Below are 18438 nucleotides of genomic sequence, written 5' to 3' on the forward strand. Positions count from 1 at the left end.
GAACACAGAGGAGGCTCAACGCTGTCAGACTCAAGCCTCAAACTGAAGCAACCAGGGCACGGTTAATTTATCTGAGAAGTGATAGTGGGTGAATAATTAGTTTGGCAGCTATTGACTGCACATCCATCTAATGATGTTAGCTATTACAGAATGCAGTCATACATTTATCTAACTAATTAAGCAATTTCTGTATATCTGTTTGCTGGTTTTCCATCGATCTCAACATCCCCTTCAAACTTGTGCCATGTGTACTGCTAAGGACACGAGTCAGAGAAACGTAGAATCTGACTGGTTGTTCCCCCCTCCTTTGTCCCCCGGTTTCCCCTCCCTCTCCCCTTCAGCAAGGAGTTAAACAGTCTGATGGCGTGTGGGACAAAGGAGTTTTTAAGTCTGTTGGTCCTTGACTTTGGGAGAAGCAACCTGTCACTGAACAGACTCCTCTGGTTGTTTATGGCCGTGTGCAGAGGATGCCCAGCATTGTTCATAATGTCCAACAGTTTCTTTAATGTCCTCTTCTCTGCAACTGTCACCAGATTATTTGCATTTTTCTGTGTAATTTTGAGTATGTCTTACATTAAGACATGATGGGAATGTTTTCATTTATTTATTTATTTTCTCCCCGTTTTAATCTGTAGTGGTTCAGCCCAGAACCTATTTGGGCTGCGGCTTAACCAATTAACAAATCAGCCAATACCACCTTGTTAAATGTTAACTGGTCAGCTTGTATATTTCCTGAAGGTGTGATTGGTCCACTTGGATTTTTTTCTGTTTCCTGTTTTTTATTTAAACGCAAACTGTTTGACATTTTGCAATGACCCTGATGAAGGCTGAAACGCATTGGTCACTTAATAAAGCTGTTTCCTAATACTTTAAGTGTCGCTGGAGTCTTCACGTCATCAAGCATCAGCATGCTGTTTGGGCTTCCCACCTACTGCAGTTGCTAGAATACTGCCAAACAACTGTGCGTAAATTGACTGTTACAGTACCCAAGCCAGAGCCTCCAATTATCAAACCACAAGACATAAATTGCTGTATGTCAGGATATGTCAAGACCTACTTAGTCCCAATTACCTAGATGCCATTTGGGCAAACAGGGTGCTAGTTAAAAGTAACTACTTCAAAACTGAGAAAATCAATGTGAAATAACACACTACAAGAGTGCACCGGCTGTCCTTTCTCACCAATACGGTGAAGAAGAAAAAAAGTTATTATGTTTGTCTAATCTATGTCACCTGATGTCTTGGTAGAGTATTTAACAGAGGAGATGAAACAACTCCAGGCCTCGAAAGCAGGTGTTCTTCAGGTTTTAGATGTGTCCTTGATCCAACACAGCTGATTTATGTGTTTAAATTACCTCCTCAACATGTCTTGAAGCTCTCCAGAGGCCTGGTAACAAACTAATCATTTGATTCAGGTGTGTTGACCCAGGGTGATATCTAAAACCTGCAGGACACTGGCACTCGAGGCCTGGAGTTGCCTACCCCTGGATTAGAGAATCTAGCTTGATACCTTCTGTGAGGCAGAAACCCTCTGTGCTCTTAAGATTAGGCTTTAAACTTTCCTTTTTGATAAAGCATATAGTTAGGGTTGGATCAGGTGACCCTGAACCCTCCCTTAGTTATGCTACAATAGGCCTGGGCTGCTGGGGGCTTCTCACTGTGTATTTCTTCTTCACGTAACTCCTTTCACTGTCTATGTGTTTATGTGCCACTCTGCATTTTCAAAGTGTGTCCTTTGTCCTAGTCTCCTGTTCTGCCTCATCATTTTGTGTTGCAAGAAGCTCTTTAAACAGTTCTGTCTCCTTAAATAAGGCAGACATTTCATTCCCTATGCAGATACTCTTATGTCCTTGATATTATTATATGCTCCTGTTCCACATTCTTCATAAGTCACTGATTCAGTTCAATTCAGTTAATTTTTGTTTACATAGTGTCAAGTCACAACAATCACCCCAGGTGCTTTATATTGTAAACTAAAGACCCTACAATAATACAGCCCCAACATTCAGACAATCCCATATGGAGCTAAAACTTGGTGACAGTGGGAAGAAAAAAAGTATCGTTTGCACAGAACTCCCACAGATGCAGATTTGTCCCAAATAAATTAAACAACTCAAAGACAATCTTAGTGTTAAAAACACTAAGAGGAAGGCTCAGACAGACTTATCACAGCAGGTGTAAGGCTGTACTGGCCCACATTCACAGAATGCTACAGGACCAAAGATGATATTTGAGAGGAGGACCAGTGCCGTCTCCTGGCTGAGCACAGACAGACCACATCAGTACTTCAGGCACAAAAGGACATGGAAAATGAAAGTAGCCAGGAGCGCAGGAGAAACTTCCAGGCTCCTACAATCAATTAGAACCCTGAAGGAGAATTTTGGTGCAGAGGAAAAAGCCACAGATGAATGGATGGACAGACTCATTCATTTAAAACAGCAGATGGAAGAGGAAATGAAGGAACCAGAAAAAGGCAAAGAAATTCCTCCTCTTTCAAAGAATTCCAAGAATTTCTAAACAAGTCTGTCCTCCGAACCTAATATTAATAATATTTTTAATTATATTCATTTTATTTTAAATGCATAAAAAATAAAAACATAAAAGGCTGTTCTTCATACCTTTACAAGTTGGACAGCACCGCACAGAAAAGGTAGTTAAGATGATCGATTAATGCACAGGTTATGCTTAAATAAATTCCAGTCTTTTAAACTCCTCAAAGATTACTGTTGTAATAAGTGTGACTGTAATAATCCTCACCTCTGTTTATGCCTCTGTAACCCTGGAACATAATTTACTTCTTTGATTTCTTGCCGCACTAAGTGCTGCTGTAACGGTCTGATTTCCCCACGGTGATCATTAAAGTTTGCAATCTTAATCTGATCTTTAAAGCCGGTGCAGAGAGGGTGTTAGACAGACCGTAATCGGGCTCACCTCTTGTTTGAGGCCATGAAACCGTCGTACTCTGCAGACATCTTGCAGGACAGAGCCTGCTGACTGTGATCAGACTGGCAGTCTGTTACCACCATGTTATAACCTGGTGACAGAGACAGACAGAGAGAGATGAGAAAGAGATACTACTGGATGCCATCTGTTTCAAAGCAGTTGCACATGGTTGGGTGTATTGATGATTATACCATTCTGCATGGTACATTATTTTACCATCAGCCATGATCAACCCTGTTTGTGACTGACAAGTGATATTAGAAATGGAGAGAAAATATAAAGATAGAGATGTGTGTGATAGAGAGTGAGGAAACAATATAACAGGGGTGAACAGAAGAAGGAAAAAACTAACAAGCTAACAGCATGAGTAGACAGCTCAGCCTCCACTTAACTTATCTATTTAAGACACTCCACGATATTTAGGACCCAGATTGAAAGGATTCCCTTCAATTTACCCACAGGAGCATTTGTAAAAAACAGTCACTGATGTAGGGTGATGAGGTCTGGCTTGCAGTCTGCCCAGTTGTCATTTTTACTCGGCAAAACAGACTAGAAATGAGAGGCCAGCTGGAAATCGAAGCACTGTTGCAGTCACAACAAGCATTTACAGAGTTGGTTAAGCCAGGGCTGTGGCTATGGTTTGGGGGTTTTAGTGTTTGTAACTAAATAATTGATGAAGTTACTGCTGTCGTGCCACATGAGTAAATGTATGCGCCTCTCTCTGTATGGGCATGCTCATATTCATCCTTCCTAATACTCTTAGGGGAAAAAAAGACTTCCAAAAACACAACTTCAGCTCCTGTGAGGTTATGTTGCATTCATTTTTGGTGACTCTCACAACATCTGGGCACATCTGGATTTATTGCTGCTCGATTAATATCAAAATGTCTGATTTTAATGTAAATTTTCATTGCAGATTGTTGGAGAGTCCTTTAACTGCCTGCCTGCAGTCTCCCCTTTGTGTCACATGTTTATTGCTGCAGTATGAGCAGTGGTGTTGATAGCGGGTGTTAGTGGCAGACTTTAAAGAGCAGCGCAGGAGCAATAACAAAATATTTCAACAGGGGATGCCTAAGGCAGCTGCCTAGTTATCCTGTAGCCTTGGGTAAGAGTTATGGGTCACTTCATCTCATTCCTGTGTGCACGCCAGTATTAGAAGTCTTCCTGATGTCTGTGGTGTTGCATTTGTACACTGTGGCATTGTCATCTTGAAACAGAGAATGAGCTTACATATTTAAGGTTGTGTGCGCCAGCATTATCTGAGAAACATCCCATATAAGGAATGGAAGACACATTTGCATGCGCCCACATATATAAATATTCTGATTTAAATCTAAATTTTTGTGTGAATGAGATTCAAGATTGCTGCTTACCTTCTGAAGTTAGGTCCACATCCTCTGTGTCTGTGAAAATGAACGTCTATACAAAAGAAAAAAGGAAATATAAAAGAAGATAAGGAATTAAAAACAGGAGCTTCGATTGGTTATCTGTCTTCTTCTCAACATCTGTAACACATCATCCTGAAAGTACTCTCATTAGAGAGCAAGAACACAAACACATCATATACTCACAAGGATCAATGGGATCAATGTGATGGAGCAATGCGACGTGACAAAAACAAGGTTCCCTGCTGTGAGCTAAAACAATGAGTCATTGTACACACACATACACACACAGCATCATGATCCAGAGTGGTCAGAGCAGCACGATATGGCTGAGTCAGTTTCTTCTTTGGCAGACCCCCATATCACTATATAGATAGATAGATAGATAGATAGATAGATAGATAGATAGATAGATAGATAGATAGATAGATAGATAGATAGATAGATAGATAGATAGATAGATAGATAGATAGATAGATAGATAGATAGATAGATAGATAGATAGATAGATAGATAGATAGATAGATAGATAGAAGAGCAATACTGACATCTAGTGGTGTGAAAATGTCAGCTTTATTGTCACAGCTCGGCTGTCTCAGGGCTGTCACATAGAGATTGACCAGTTACACTAACAGTCAATGTAAAATCAGCTATTAGCCTAGCATGCATGTCTTTGGACTGTGAGAGGAAGCTGGAGTACTTACAGAGAACCCACACAGGCACGGGGAGAACATGCAAAACTCCACCCAGAAAGGCCCCAGCTGGAAAGGGCCTGACATTCTCATTGTAATTGATGGTGCCACCCACTGCACCAATATGTAACCTGTTTTTTCTTTCCTTCTTTTCCTCATTATTTACAATTTTACAAAACACCACAATGCAGAAATGCTCAGATATAAGCAAAGTTGCAACTTTTCTTTTGTTCTGCTTTTGGTTGAGCCACAGTGAGTGTCTCTGGGGAAACTATATTCAGCACCTCCATTATTTCACCAGGAGCCTCATTTGCCTTTTTGTTTCCTTTTTGTCTTTTAACCGTTGTCACTCCTACAGAAAGACGTCAGACACTGAAAACACTGCACTCTTCAGTATTTATTCTGTTGCTTAGGGTGTGCAGGCTTCTCTTGTTCAACACTGTTACTGCTTCCATCATTCCTCTACCACGCTCTCTCGTGGAGGTGCAGCACTATGTAGATTGCAGTTGCACTAATACATGTACACACAGTATATGGCCAATAGCAGAAAGCAGTGAAACCAAGCAGTATGAAGCAGTTAATATGAACATACACCATTGTAATAATAATAATTGCTTGTTATAATGTAATTAATTAGCAAAAATGTTACAAAATCGGAATAATATTGTATTATGATCATATCGGATGATGTCTGGTAAGTCCCACTTCTAGTTAGTGAAGGCAGGGAGTTGTGAAGGAAGTGTAAAATGTGAACGAGAGCTCCAAAATTAATCCAGTAAGTTAACTTTCAGTCTATAAAATTGTGTAAGCTTCCAGGGAAATGCCATACTAGTGTTAATTTGAGGTAACTGTGCAAATTCATGTGTTTAAAAATGGCAGGCTCACTGTCTGACCGTTTTACTAGCTGTGATTATGTGTATTTTTCTCTGTATTTACATTAAAGTGAGTTTCCATAATATCCTCTCTGCTGCATTCAAAGAGAAAGGCTTCATCTATTCTTAAGTACACTGTTTTATTATAGCATCCCAGTCCATCAATCAAATTATAATATTCTCTATTCCTCTCGCTCGCTCTCCCGTTCTCCCTTGAAGTGACATCAAACAGCCTCTAAATCATTACTTTGGTCATTTTAATACAGCTGGAGCTCTATCCCCCCCCTCACTAGTTCTCCCAAAGGCCTTTTTTAACCTTTTTTCATCCCTTCCTGTCATCTCTCCATCACTGAAGCAGGAGAAGGAGGAGTAATGAGATACCAGGATCAATCCTCCCCCCCGCTATCATCACGACAACCACCACCACCTACGCCACTAAATCCTCCAGAGAAAATTTTGCCATTACAATTAGTTTCTCCACCTCTGGCCATAACTCAAACTAAAGCACCTGCACTGAAATCAGTCAGCCTGGGATGAGGAACGAAAACGACAGAGCGTGGAGTTGGAGCGGCTCGTAAACAGAGTTTGCAGGGACGTTTCACTGAGGTCAGGTGGGAATGCATAAATCTGAACTTGTTTTTCACACTCTTAAAGGGCTATTAAGTAAGATTTGTACCACCCCATAACACAAAATGACTGCAATATATCTTAATAAGGGCTCTGATCAATATTTCAGTGATTCCTTTGTAGTATGATGATGATAATCTGGCTTCTGAATCGGACATTTGGATGCTCAGTCTGTTCAACTGTGGCACTCTGAGAAGCTTGAATGGGAAATTTGTTGAGAGTAGAAGGGGGCAAAATCATTCTATAATTGTTATGGCCAAACTGACGCTGATACCAATGGCAGTTTTTGGGGAGTAAGAAAAAATCTGAAATTGTGAAACCAGGCACAGGGTCACACATTCTCGCATGCTGACTAACCGAAATAACAAAACCAAGAATAAATTGCAGTTAAAAAGTGCACAATATATAACCTGAACCACAGATCTGATAGCTTTATCAGTGAACTTAGTTTCAGGTATAAAACACTGAATCTCCATTAACAATTTAGAGTTGTAAGGTGAAATACCAATGATTTACTAAAACTAGTCTATAAGATGGCAACTGTCAAGGAACAACACACAGTGTAGCACTTTGTATCTATTACAGCATAGTTAATTATTTTTTATGACCGTGTGTCTGAATAATGCGCTACAAAAAAGGCACTCAATGTTTAATAGAAATAACAGAAGTCAAACATATCAAATGTTAAAAATCCTCATTTCTGTTGGATTAAAATGGTTTAAAATGTGATTTAAACATTTATAAAATAAAGAGACAGGGGCATGTTTACCACTGTGTTGCATCACTTCTTCTTTTGACAATCTCCAAGTTTGGGACTTGAGATGATGATTTGTTGTAGCTTTTAAAATGAGATGCTCTCCTGTTTTTGGTTTATACTACAATGCATGCTGCTCAGTAGTTAGGGGCATTCTTGTTTCATAATCCTTCATATAGTGAGATATATATTAAAAGCTGGAAATTTAGTACCATAACACTTGTGCTTTGATGATATATTTTCTTCAACATTTATACTCCTGAAAAACTCCACCTTTCTAGATTGCTCATTTTACAGTGTAACAACTATTCGAAAACTTTTTTGACGGTTTGCTTTAAATTTTTAATGAGATAATTCTTCTCTGTGCATCACTCCAGATCAAACTTTCCACTCTGAATGTGAAATATCTCAGCTTCTACTGGATACATAGCCATAGAGTACACAGGAACAAAACATTTTAATGATTGAAATCCTCCTCACTTGTCCTCTTGCGCCACCGTGAGGCCAAAATTCTAACTTTTAGCATAAAACCTTTACTCCAAATGTCTAAATTGGTCATTAAAGATGTTAGCCATTTCTCCATCCACTTATATCTGTTTCCACCTCTGAGATCATTTCTGTTGTTGGTGCTGAAAGATGTGATAGAAATTTTTGAAGATCCGAAGCTAGACTGAGGCCAAGATCATATTAGGGATTATCACAATGTATTTACTGTTTTAGGGCTTCCAACAAGCTGTTGCCAGCTGCTGTCAGGTCTAAGCAGATTAGCTTCAATATTTTGTGGAAGCTGCTGCCAAGCTGGTTGACTTTTCACCCCAGGTGTGTGTGTGTGTGTGTGTGTGTGTGTGTGTGTGTGTGTGTGTGTGTGTGTGTGTGTGTGTGTGTGTGTGTGTGTGTGTGTAAGCATATGTGGGTATGGGGTTCATTCTGTTCTGCAATCAGCCCTACACTTCCTTTTCTATGACCAGCTTCCGTTTTAGTATTGTTAACAGAGTCACTACACGGCGGCTGCTTCCCCTCGGCTGAGACAGCCTGCCTGCGCAGCTTCCTGTGTATGCGTCTGTATGTCTTCATCTACCACTGGGTGTGTAGTTGCATCTTTGTGTCATTGTGTAGCTATAGATATACATATATAGAGAGAGATAGATAAATAAATATAGGGCCTGTGTGTGTGTGTGTGTGTGTGTGTGTGTGTGTGTGTGTGTGTGTGTGTGTGTGTGTGTGTGTGTGTGTGTGTGTGTGTGTGTGTGTGTGTGACTGTGTGCAGGCACTACCATCGACAAACGCTAAAGCAACATTTTGTTTTGTGTTTGCAAAGAGAAAGAGGAAGAGTATAAACCAAGGCGTCTTTAAAAATGTCTTTCAGCGCTCTGAGATGTGAAAAGAAAAGAAGCTAACAGAAATGTGCTTCCTCAGCTCTTTCATCTGGTGTCAAAAAGGAAATGAACTCTGTATGTACACTCTGTACACTGTATGTGTGTATTTAAATAGAAGAATCCTGAAATTTTAAATAGTGAAACTGCTCACTGACTTGCATATTTGACAGCACTGACACACAAACAGGCACAGTGGTCAATGAAAACCTCTAAGCCGATACAAGCGACTCAGAGTAACTTGGGTTGTTTCCAGAACCTAAAGGAAGTCTGATTTTAAAGGTCAGGTAAAGACAACTCAAACATCTTTAGGCTGATGCCACTGAAGTATAAGATAGATATGTTCCTGAAAAAATAAATATATTGTATTGTATACATGCCAGTAACTAGTTTTCTAAGTATAGTAACAGAAATTACCCAGATGAAGGAAAAGGGTGAAAAAAAATGTCCCAAACCCCTTTGAAATTCTGCACCACAAGTACCACCACTGTTGTATGTTCAAAATGTTGGATGAGCTGTAGCAAAAGACTTTTAAGCTGAATACCCAATACCTCACAGATCAGGCTTTCTAACAGGTTTGACACTCTATGCCAATATTTAAAAATAGACCCTTACATAGTCGTGAAGTGAGACGTGCAGACTGTAAAACCAAAACAGAACTGATTTCTTTATGTTACTCTCTGTTTGTTTGGGGTGTTTTTCTTCATGCTAGTGGGACAAGACTAGCATGAAGTGATCAACAAAAGAAACTAAATTTAACTTTAATGAGCCATCAGACCTGCAGCACCAGAGCAGAAAGGAAGTGAGTGTTTTCACTTCATCTTTAGAGTCATGGCACATGGTTTGACAGATCACATGTTTACTTTTTTCTTCTTTGTTTTGCCTGAAATATTTCTAAGAAATTAAACTCTTGAGCTTTACGTGTTATATCAGTTTCATTCTGTCATACCATTATAGGATTAATAAATGCATTGGAGTTCCTCTTTTATCTGTTTTGTTCACGGGTTCGGTTAAATCAACAGCTTCCTGTGATTGCGTAAATATTTTTAAACGAATGTTCTACTAAATATAGGAGAGAGTTTAAATCTTTTTTAAAAATCTGGTGGTTTGCTTGAATCAGGAGCTGCTGTGTGATGAGAAGAGTAAGATGTTTCAGGAAACAGACATCACACTCACGTGCGCTTTGGTTCTGGAGATCCAGGTCTCCAAAAGAAGCGCGAGGCGCGTCTTGTGGAACCTCCCGGTGGTTTTCACAGCTATGTAGACGTCCTCCACCTTCAGTTCGGGCTGGCTGACATGTGCGTCCTCGGGCACCGAGCGACCTCCATCGGCCAATGCTGTATCCCCGCTGCTTCTGGTACTTTTCGCCGGGTTCTGCGCGTCCCTGACCAGGAAGGTAGCCTGCTGGATGGTCCGGTGGTGGATCGCACCGGGTGATGGATGGTGAACCACTATAACTTTGGGAAGGCTGCTGGTTCGAAGCTGAAAATCCACGTAGAGAATGATGAAGAAGGTGAAAATTAAGACAAGCAACCTCCGGCGTATCCATCTGTTACGCATGGTAAAGCAAAATAAATTAAAAAAAAGAATCTCAGTTAAATGTTGTAGGTCATTTAAAACGTGCTCTTAGCCGCCTTATTTAAAATAAACGTCATTTTTTTAAGTTCTGGGTTAATTTCGTAACGGGTCCTCCATCACTTCTTCGTCTTCCTCCTTTTTTACAGTTCCTGAATGGCCCAATTAACTGATAATTCTCACAAGTGCAGCTTCAGTTTCAGAGTCGTGTCAGTCACACACACGATCAGGGTCTAAACTCGTGTCTGCTGTGATCACATAGGCAAAAACTCGCATTTCCTCTCATTTTGTGCAAAAAGCCAGAAGCGCAAAGATGTATTTGACTTTCCACTTGCAGCTCTGCGCTGTCGCCACTGTCAAGCTACAAGGAACCAGGTAATAATATTTCCTCCCGCCGCTGTCAAAATAAAGCACATCCGGTGAGGATCTGCATAGCAGCTTAAACATGCGTCATATCAGGGGTACAAGACACAGCAGGATATCACGACATATATACTTGACATTTACTTTGCTTTTTGAACCCCTGTTTCTCTTGTAGGTGTACTTCAAAATGCAAAAAAAAAAGTTTATATTTTGAGGCAACGCAAATAACAGCAAAGTGGAAAAGAAAGTTTAAAGTTTTTTTTTAAATTCCTTAAAATGACAACATAGCTTTTTCTCATTTACAAACATTCAGACTCTTCAGAAAGTCTCTATATGTGTATGAAAATGAGCTTCCTGTCAGCAAACAGTAGGCAAGACTGTCAGGACTGACATTCACAAAAGAACAATGATCTGCATCTATTATAGAACACAGCAGGAAGCTGTGCTTCAAGAACAGGGGTGAGTCTTTCAAAATAAAATACAGAGCACTTTTCTACTCCCCTTGAGGACTCAAAGTACTTTATACAATATATCTAATTTGAAAAAGTTATGTTTTGTCTAAGTACTTTCTAACTAACGTTGCCAGTCCAAGGAACTTCTCCAACAAATCATTTTAGCATGCAGACTGAAGCAGCCAGGACTCAAACCACCAACCTGCTGATCAGATGGCCTAACGTCCTGAACCACAACAACTCCTGGTCAACCAAGCCATTCCGGTCTACTACCTCTGACATTGAGGAGACCCACTTTGAAAGAGCTATGTCCACATTGTGTTAACTGAGTCCTCCTAACTCAAAACATCAGTATGGCTTTGTAACGTGCAGTAAACAGCTCTGATGTGCGCTACAATAACTGGCAATACATGGCCAAAAGGAGCCTTCAGAGGAATCACAACTCAATCATATTTACTGCCATATTTTCATAAAGGCAGGAAGGACCAACAGTTTGAAAGGAAGGGAAACATAGTTTGAGAAGCAACCACAACACCAAACAGAGAAGACTGGATTACAACAAACACAGAGGAGATGGGACTCTTTCTTCTGCTAACAATGCCGTTATTTCACCGTCTCTTATCCACTGTATACAATATCCTGCTTTATTAAAATCACAGGTCCACTTTAAAACAGCGCAGCTTTGAAGATGCTCTGTTCTAAACTTCAGTAACTGCAAGTAATAAGTAAGTAAATATATATATATATATATATATATATATATATATATATATATATATATATATATATATATATATATATATAAAAGAATCATTTTTACAGCTTTTCCATCCATTCATAGTACACCAAAGAAATGAAGCAACAGAGAAAACGAACAAATGTGCCCTTTTCTTCTTTTTAATTGGCTATAAATATTTGGTTTTTTTGGGGGGGGGTTCGCCTGTCCCGTTTGGTTCTTTTGTCATCAGAATTATTGTCTAAAGGCAAAGAAAGATGCCCAACGGATTTACTTTACCAAATGGACCATCCCAGCCTTGCCGTATTGGTCTATTTGATTCACCTTTTATTGTTTATTTTATTTTATTTTCACTTGCTAAATATGGGACAGACATGACTGGGGAAAAGAAAAGGGAGAAAGAAAGAGGGAAAGGAAAACAGCGGCGAATAAGAAAGTGATAAAGGGCAAAAAAACCAAACAACAAACAAAACAAACAGACAAAAAATACATATATTAATCACCTGGATCACCTGTTGACAAAGAAAAAAGAGAAAACGAGCAAAGAAAAAAAAGAGCAACATAATAAACAACATCACGATGATCTATGAGAATATAACAGTAAATACTAAATGTTAAACATTATTGTGCAGCACGTAAGATAGACAGCGCACAGTGTGCTTTGAGGTAGGAGCCAAAAAGGGTGTAGTTTGTGTGTGTGAGCACCCGTGTGTACACCTGTGAGCATGAGCACGCTTGTATTTAAAAGGTTCCTTCATGTAATGATCTGCTAGAGGGTGTGGGGAGCCACAGCCCCGTCCTCCAGGGCATGAAGCAGGTATGGAGGAGATCAAGACTCCAGACATCCAGAGGCCCTCAGAGCACAAGAGACCAAGGAAGACCAACAGAGGGGCAGCCACGCCACTGTCCCAGAAAGAGCTGAGGAGAGCCCCAGATGAGGGCTCACTCAGCAGCCGCGAAGCAGAAGCCAGGGAGGGTTGCAGTGACGCGCCCGTGAGCTCTGCCAGCAGCCAGCTGTGCCTGAGTGACCAAGCCCCAGGCCGAGGGTACCCCACCCCCGAAGGGGCCCGAGCGAGCCCCAGGCTCCAGGCCCTGACAAGCAGTAACCAGGAGTGAGCCGGTGCGTACCTGGACGCCCATTCCCGGACACAAAGAACCACCCATGTCTGAGGGTGTCTGCCACTGGCAGGGGAGTGGTGGGGGGAGATAGGCCTCCATACCATGGAGGGCCTGAGAGGTGCCGTCTGATACCCGACCTGACATATAGACACAGACAAACAGGCACACACAGATACAAACATCCATTCCCACCCTCATGCTCTCATATGCAATTATTCAGCTGTCACCCAACGTGGAGACAGACATAAAGAGACACTGTACACACAATCACTGTCATGGTCCTGGGCCATGTGGGTCCAGTATTCTTAGTTTCTTGTATTTTTTGTATTTCGTTCCTTATTTAGGCCATGTTTCCTAAGTTGTCCTGTTGTGTTGTTCCCTAAGTGTTTTCCCTTCGTGACTCTTACCCCCTGTGTGCCCCTCTGTGTATTTATGAGCCCTCGTCTCTCTTTGTGTTTATTCCATGTTTCCCCTGCCCGTTATGGCTATGTTCTTCCTGTGCTCTCTCTCTCCCCTCCTGTCTGAACCCCCGTGTACTTCCTGTTTTACTTTGTGACTCCCGCGCCTGTATACGTCATGTTATGTTCACTCCGCCCTGTCTCGTTATGATTATCAGTGTCACCTGTGTTCCCCATGTGCTCCCACTTCCCTCGTTAACCCTCTGTGTATTTATGTCTGCGTCTCCCTCAGTTCTGTGTCGCATTCTCCCTCGTGCTGTGTGGATCTCCCTGTGTCTCTCTGCGAGTACTTCGTTTGTTGTTCCCAGTTTGGTTTTGTATTTCCTGCGATCTGCCTCTCCAGCATTAAAGCTGTGATTTCTGAGTTCATCCCTTGAGTCTGTGAGTTTTGCACTTTGGGTCCTCATCCTGCCTGCCACACAGCGATCCATGACAATCACACTCCCCAAGCGTACTCTAAGCCCCAGGTCTAGGTACCCTTGCTCCTGGAGGGGGAAACATGCACTCAGACCCAGGTAGTGTTACCCTTTTTCCTGGGGTGGAGAGAAGCTGTGCCAGCTCCCCCGCTGACCCCAGTAGACACCCCCATACTCTGCAACCCACCAGGGAAAGGGGGCCCATGCCCATCCGGGGCCCAGTTCAGCAGCGCCGCCCGGCCCCACAGAGCCCGGGACAGCCCACCCGACCCCACCACAAAGAAAACTGCACCCACCCCGTCATCCACTCATCCTTCAGACTACGCAAAACAATAAACATCCAGGCTGAGTTCTTCCTCCACCTCTCCTATATCTCCCCCATCTCCACCACAAAATGCTTTTGTTTTTTACGATTGGTCCATGGTAAAACAAAATTTAAAAAAAAAGATTTTATTCTTAAAAAAGGACATTTTCTGTGAATTAACTCAAACTTTCTGCTTTAAGCACACTATGACCATGAGCTACAGAGCTATGTTTTCTGTAATTTTCCACATTTATATTTTACAGTTTACACCTAAAGTCTTATGTTGACACATTTCTTTCAGTTACTACATCACTACATTTATTTAGTGTGTGAAAAAACAAAATACTGTTATACCATCACATCTTTTTCTCATATTAAAGCATCTCAACTAAATGTGTAGTTGAAGTTCCTTTCACACTAGAGCAGTTTCACTACTCCAGCACACTAAACAGGCTGTATGTGGCCCCACGATGTAAAATGAATTTAAGTTACCTGGTTTAAGAATTAACCCAGCTGATGCTGAGCGTGCTATGGACTTCTGAAGCAGTTTTTATGGCAATCCCAACTGTGAAGACAGTTCACTGCTGACAATAAATGTTTACTTGTCATATCACTCTGTATACAGCTGACGCATGATGTAATCAGTTTTCCTCACCGGTTGTAGAGTTAACTGTGTCGTAGATTTCCTTTTAAAGGGATGAAGATGCCATTTTTGACCATTTTGTTTGCCTTAGATCAGAGAGTATATTAACTTAACTGTGTGATTCAAAAGGCAGGAATAGTATTACACCAAAAAAAGCTCTTAGCATTCCTCATTTCCAACTATTATTTAGGGTTAGGGCTTGGTTGTGTTTTAGCTGCATGAAAAACAAACACATTTTCAGAAACTAGAAGCAGATTTGCAAAGAATCTCATTTACTGTCCATGTATCTCTAAGTTTTTGCTGCAACTAATCTAATCTAATTCAAACATTTGATACATTTGAAGGATAAAGCTTTATTTGAAATAATTTTTTATCTGTTGTGAATCTTCTTCACCTGATCTTTTTTGGGCCATGTCCTATATTTTTCTGAAGCAGAATCGAAACAAAACAAGATGTTCACTTTTGTTTTTGGAGAGGAACCATCAATCTCTGGGTCTAAGCTGATAGTGTGCTGTTTCCTGGGCTGCTCTCTCTGGAGACTGTCGCCAAAGAGGGAAAGGTTGATACAATTAATTCACCTCAGACCCTCATCGCCACCTTTGTTTATTTGTCCTTTCTCAGCGTTCTCACCTTACATCCATCCCTCCAACCCCCCTCCCTTCTCTCAGCCTCTCTCTCTCGCTCCCCTCTTCTACTGACCACCTGTTTTTCTTTTCCCCACTGCTACCCGACGCAGAGAGGACCAGCCCACCCCCCCAACCCACTCCTCCTGGTCCCGCAGGTAAACCAGAGACGCCCAAGGCACACCCTGGCCAGGAAAGACCCAGGATCGCCTTACGGCCTAGCTGAAAAGTGCTCTTTCTAAGTAAGTACATCGCGGCCCCACTTTGAACAAAGAGCCAGGGGAGTCAAGGGACCAGACCCTCTTTCAGGGCTTTGTCTCTCTGCCTGCTCTGAGCTCAGAGTCAGACACTGACTTGGACTGAACTCAAGAATTCAGATTGGAGAAAAAAAATCACAAACATGCAGATGAGAAAGTTTAAAGAACTAAGAAAGAGTCTTTAGAGGCCAGGCATTAATTTTACATTTTAATTAATCTGGACATCAGATTCGAAATTCAGGTTTTTAAATACGAAGATTTTAATGGTTGTTTAACAGCTACTGAAACAAATGAAGGATAAATTAAAAATTGGAAAATGACAGCACATCACTGAAGAGGAAGCTTTACTAAGGCAGCTATTTCTGTCCTAATGTGGATAGCCAGAAGTTCCCCACATATCACTGCTTTTAACTAGCTTACAGCGCTAATCTAAGGTCCCACTGACAAACAAAACCCTGCAAAGGGAACCACTTAACACTAGAGGCAGGTAAAATGACCTGACCTCTGTGTGTGTGTGTGTGTGTGTGTGTGTGTGTGTGTGTGTGTGTGTGTGTGTGTGTGTGTGTGTGTGTGTGTGTGTGTGTGTGCGTGTGCAGAGCTTAAGTACCTGAAAAACCCTCTCTCTTAACCTTCAGTCTGCTGCTGAACTGCTGCTGACATTCAGTTCAAAATTAAAAAACAGTCACATTGCAGACAACATTCAACTAACTACCACCGTCTTCTTTTTTTTTTATAATGACACAATAAAGCCACACTGTTTCTGGATTTAATCATGATACATTACAATAACGAAGCATGTAAAAGTCATGTGCACTTTCACTATAACTCAGGTATTATCCATCTATTGTGTAACTTATGGAAACAAATAAATATGTTATAACTTATAGTTATAGCATATTCATAACATACCTTCATACCGTGTACATTGAAACATACCCATAATAGACCCATTTCTGTAATATACCTATATACCTATATTATTGCTAATATATATTTTGTAATATATCTAAATTATGGCTAAAGCACTTCTGGATGGTTGCAAACTGCATTTCGTTGCCCTGTACCTGTGCATGTGCAATGACAATAAAGTTGAATTCTATTCTATTCTATTCAAATGCACACTCAGATATAAATATGCTCTCAGATAGTAAATATGTTCATTTTATTATCTGGCACTGACTTCAATACATGGTGCCTGACAGATGTGTAAGATCAGTGCCACACATCTATTACCATTTGTAATTTGCATTACCATATTTAGGTATTAAGAAATATTTTTAAAAAGAGAAGATTTAGTGAATTTCTGTGAAAAATAAGCAGTGAGTCTGTGATATAGCACTATGTCAGCAGAGGGCGCTACTAAACCTTCTAATAACCATTTCAGGGCTGTGCGCACTTCTGCATACTGAGGGTTGTCAAAGAGGAGCAGGCAATCCAGTGGTGTCATTCCAGTTCTGCCCATCTCCCGCTCAGCTTCCTGTCCTTTAGTCAGTGCCACTATCTCCAAACAATACATCACATCAGACCCAACTATCAGTTTGTAAACCTTCCCTTGTGCTGTTATGCTTCTGTCACAAATCCCCCCTGACACTCATCTCCACCACCTCCACCCTGCCTGCAGCCTCTTCCTCACCTCTCCTCTGCACTATCTGTTGCTTTGGATGGTTGTCTCCAGGTATTTAACCTCACATACCTTCACTATCACACCTCCCTCTCTCTCATTCACACACTTATTCTCTGTTGCTTCGATTGAATTTCATTTCTCTTCTCTCCAGAGCATACCTCCACATCCCCAGGTTTTCTTTCACCTGCTTCCCACTTTCACTGTAGACCGCAGTATCCGGTGTGAACATGATAGTCTATAGAGACCCCTTCCTAACCTCACGTGTTAGCTTGTCCCTTTTTTCTCCATGTCCGCCACAAGCTGTAGTGTTAATAAAACTATTCTGTCTTTGCATAAGCCTCGTGGATGTGCAGAGTGTTGCCAGTAGATGTCACTGCCACCACATTCAACGACTGAACAACTGAAATTCACTGATGGCTGTTGATCTATATTTTAGTTAAAGCTTCTCTTTTTAAAAGGCCTCACAGAAAAATAACCTTTTTTACAAGTTAAAAAATATTTTAACAGATGTTAAAATTTTAGAGGTTTATACTGTTTATATATAATATTTCAGAAAAATTAGAAATGAGTAACATTTATTAACTTTAGAGTTTACAAAGGTAAGCTTAAAAAAACCAAACCAAGTTGGCAAACACATTTTGCTTAGTCTGTGATACTTTGGGCTTTACACAGCTTGATTAATACACCACTGGCAAATCTTACATAGATCAGAAGTGGCCCACACCTGTATCTAACAACAAACAACCTTTATTTGTCACATACACAATTATACAGAGTACAACATGTAGCAAAACTCTTGTGTCCGAGCCGCAGACATAGCCTCACCATTCCAGGAGTTGGTATTAAGCATGGGGGTCTAGCCAGGACCGGGTGGGAATCGAACTTGTGAACCCAGCGGCAAAGGTGTGTAGTCTTACCACCACACAGGATCCATCGCAGATTGGTTAGAGGGTGCAGACTTGACTTTTTCAATGACAGCTGCAGCTACTGGGGATCGAGCTAGTCTGACTCGCCTCTGGATCTTGGAAGTGACAAGACTTTTGCCCAGTTCTTCCAGGAAAAGCCGACCTTGGTACAATTTGAAAGAACAAGAAACGAAAAAGAAAGGATGACCAGTACTTTGGTCAACACAAAAACTGGAATGGGTCAAACTGATCCTTAACATAAAAGAAGGTCATCCTGAATCACAATCATCAGTTTAGGTTAATTACAGCCCAAGAACA

The 18438-nt window shown here is 41.0% G+C and overlaps 1 protein-coding gene across 1 annotated transcript in view; it reads right to left on the reverse strand.

Annotated features, from left to right (window-relative positions):
• The window catches only part of mfng (MFNG O-fucosylpeptide 3-beta-N-acetylglucosaminyltransferase), a 32766-nt gene extending 22187 nt beyond the window's left edge, over window positions 1-10579 (reverse strand). The window contains exons 1-3 of the mRNA XM_082535841.1: window positions 9822-10579; window positions 4316-4361; window positions 2931-3033 (exon numbers count right to left, since the gene is read on the reverse strand). Coding sequence (XP_082391967.1) covers window positions 2931-3033; window positions 4316-4361; window positions 9822-10205 — 533 coding nt within the window. The 5' untranslated portion in view covers window positions 10206-10579. The remainder of the gene's footprint in view (window positions 1-2930; window positions 3034-4315; window positions 4362-9821) is intronic.
• Between the last annotated feature and the right edge of the window lie 7859 nt (window positions 10580-18438).

Source organism: Aulonocara stuartgranti (assembly GCF_965226115.1).
Source record: "Aulonocara stuartgranti genome assembly, chromosome: 6".
In the NCBI taxonomy this organism is placed as follows: Eukaryota; Metazoa; Chordata; class Actinopteri; order Cichliformes; family Cichlidae; genus Aulonocara; species Aulonocara stuartgranti.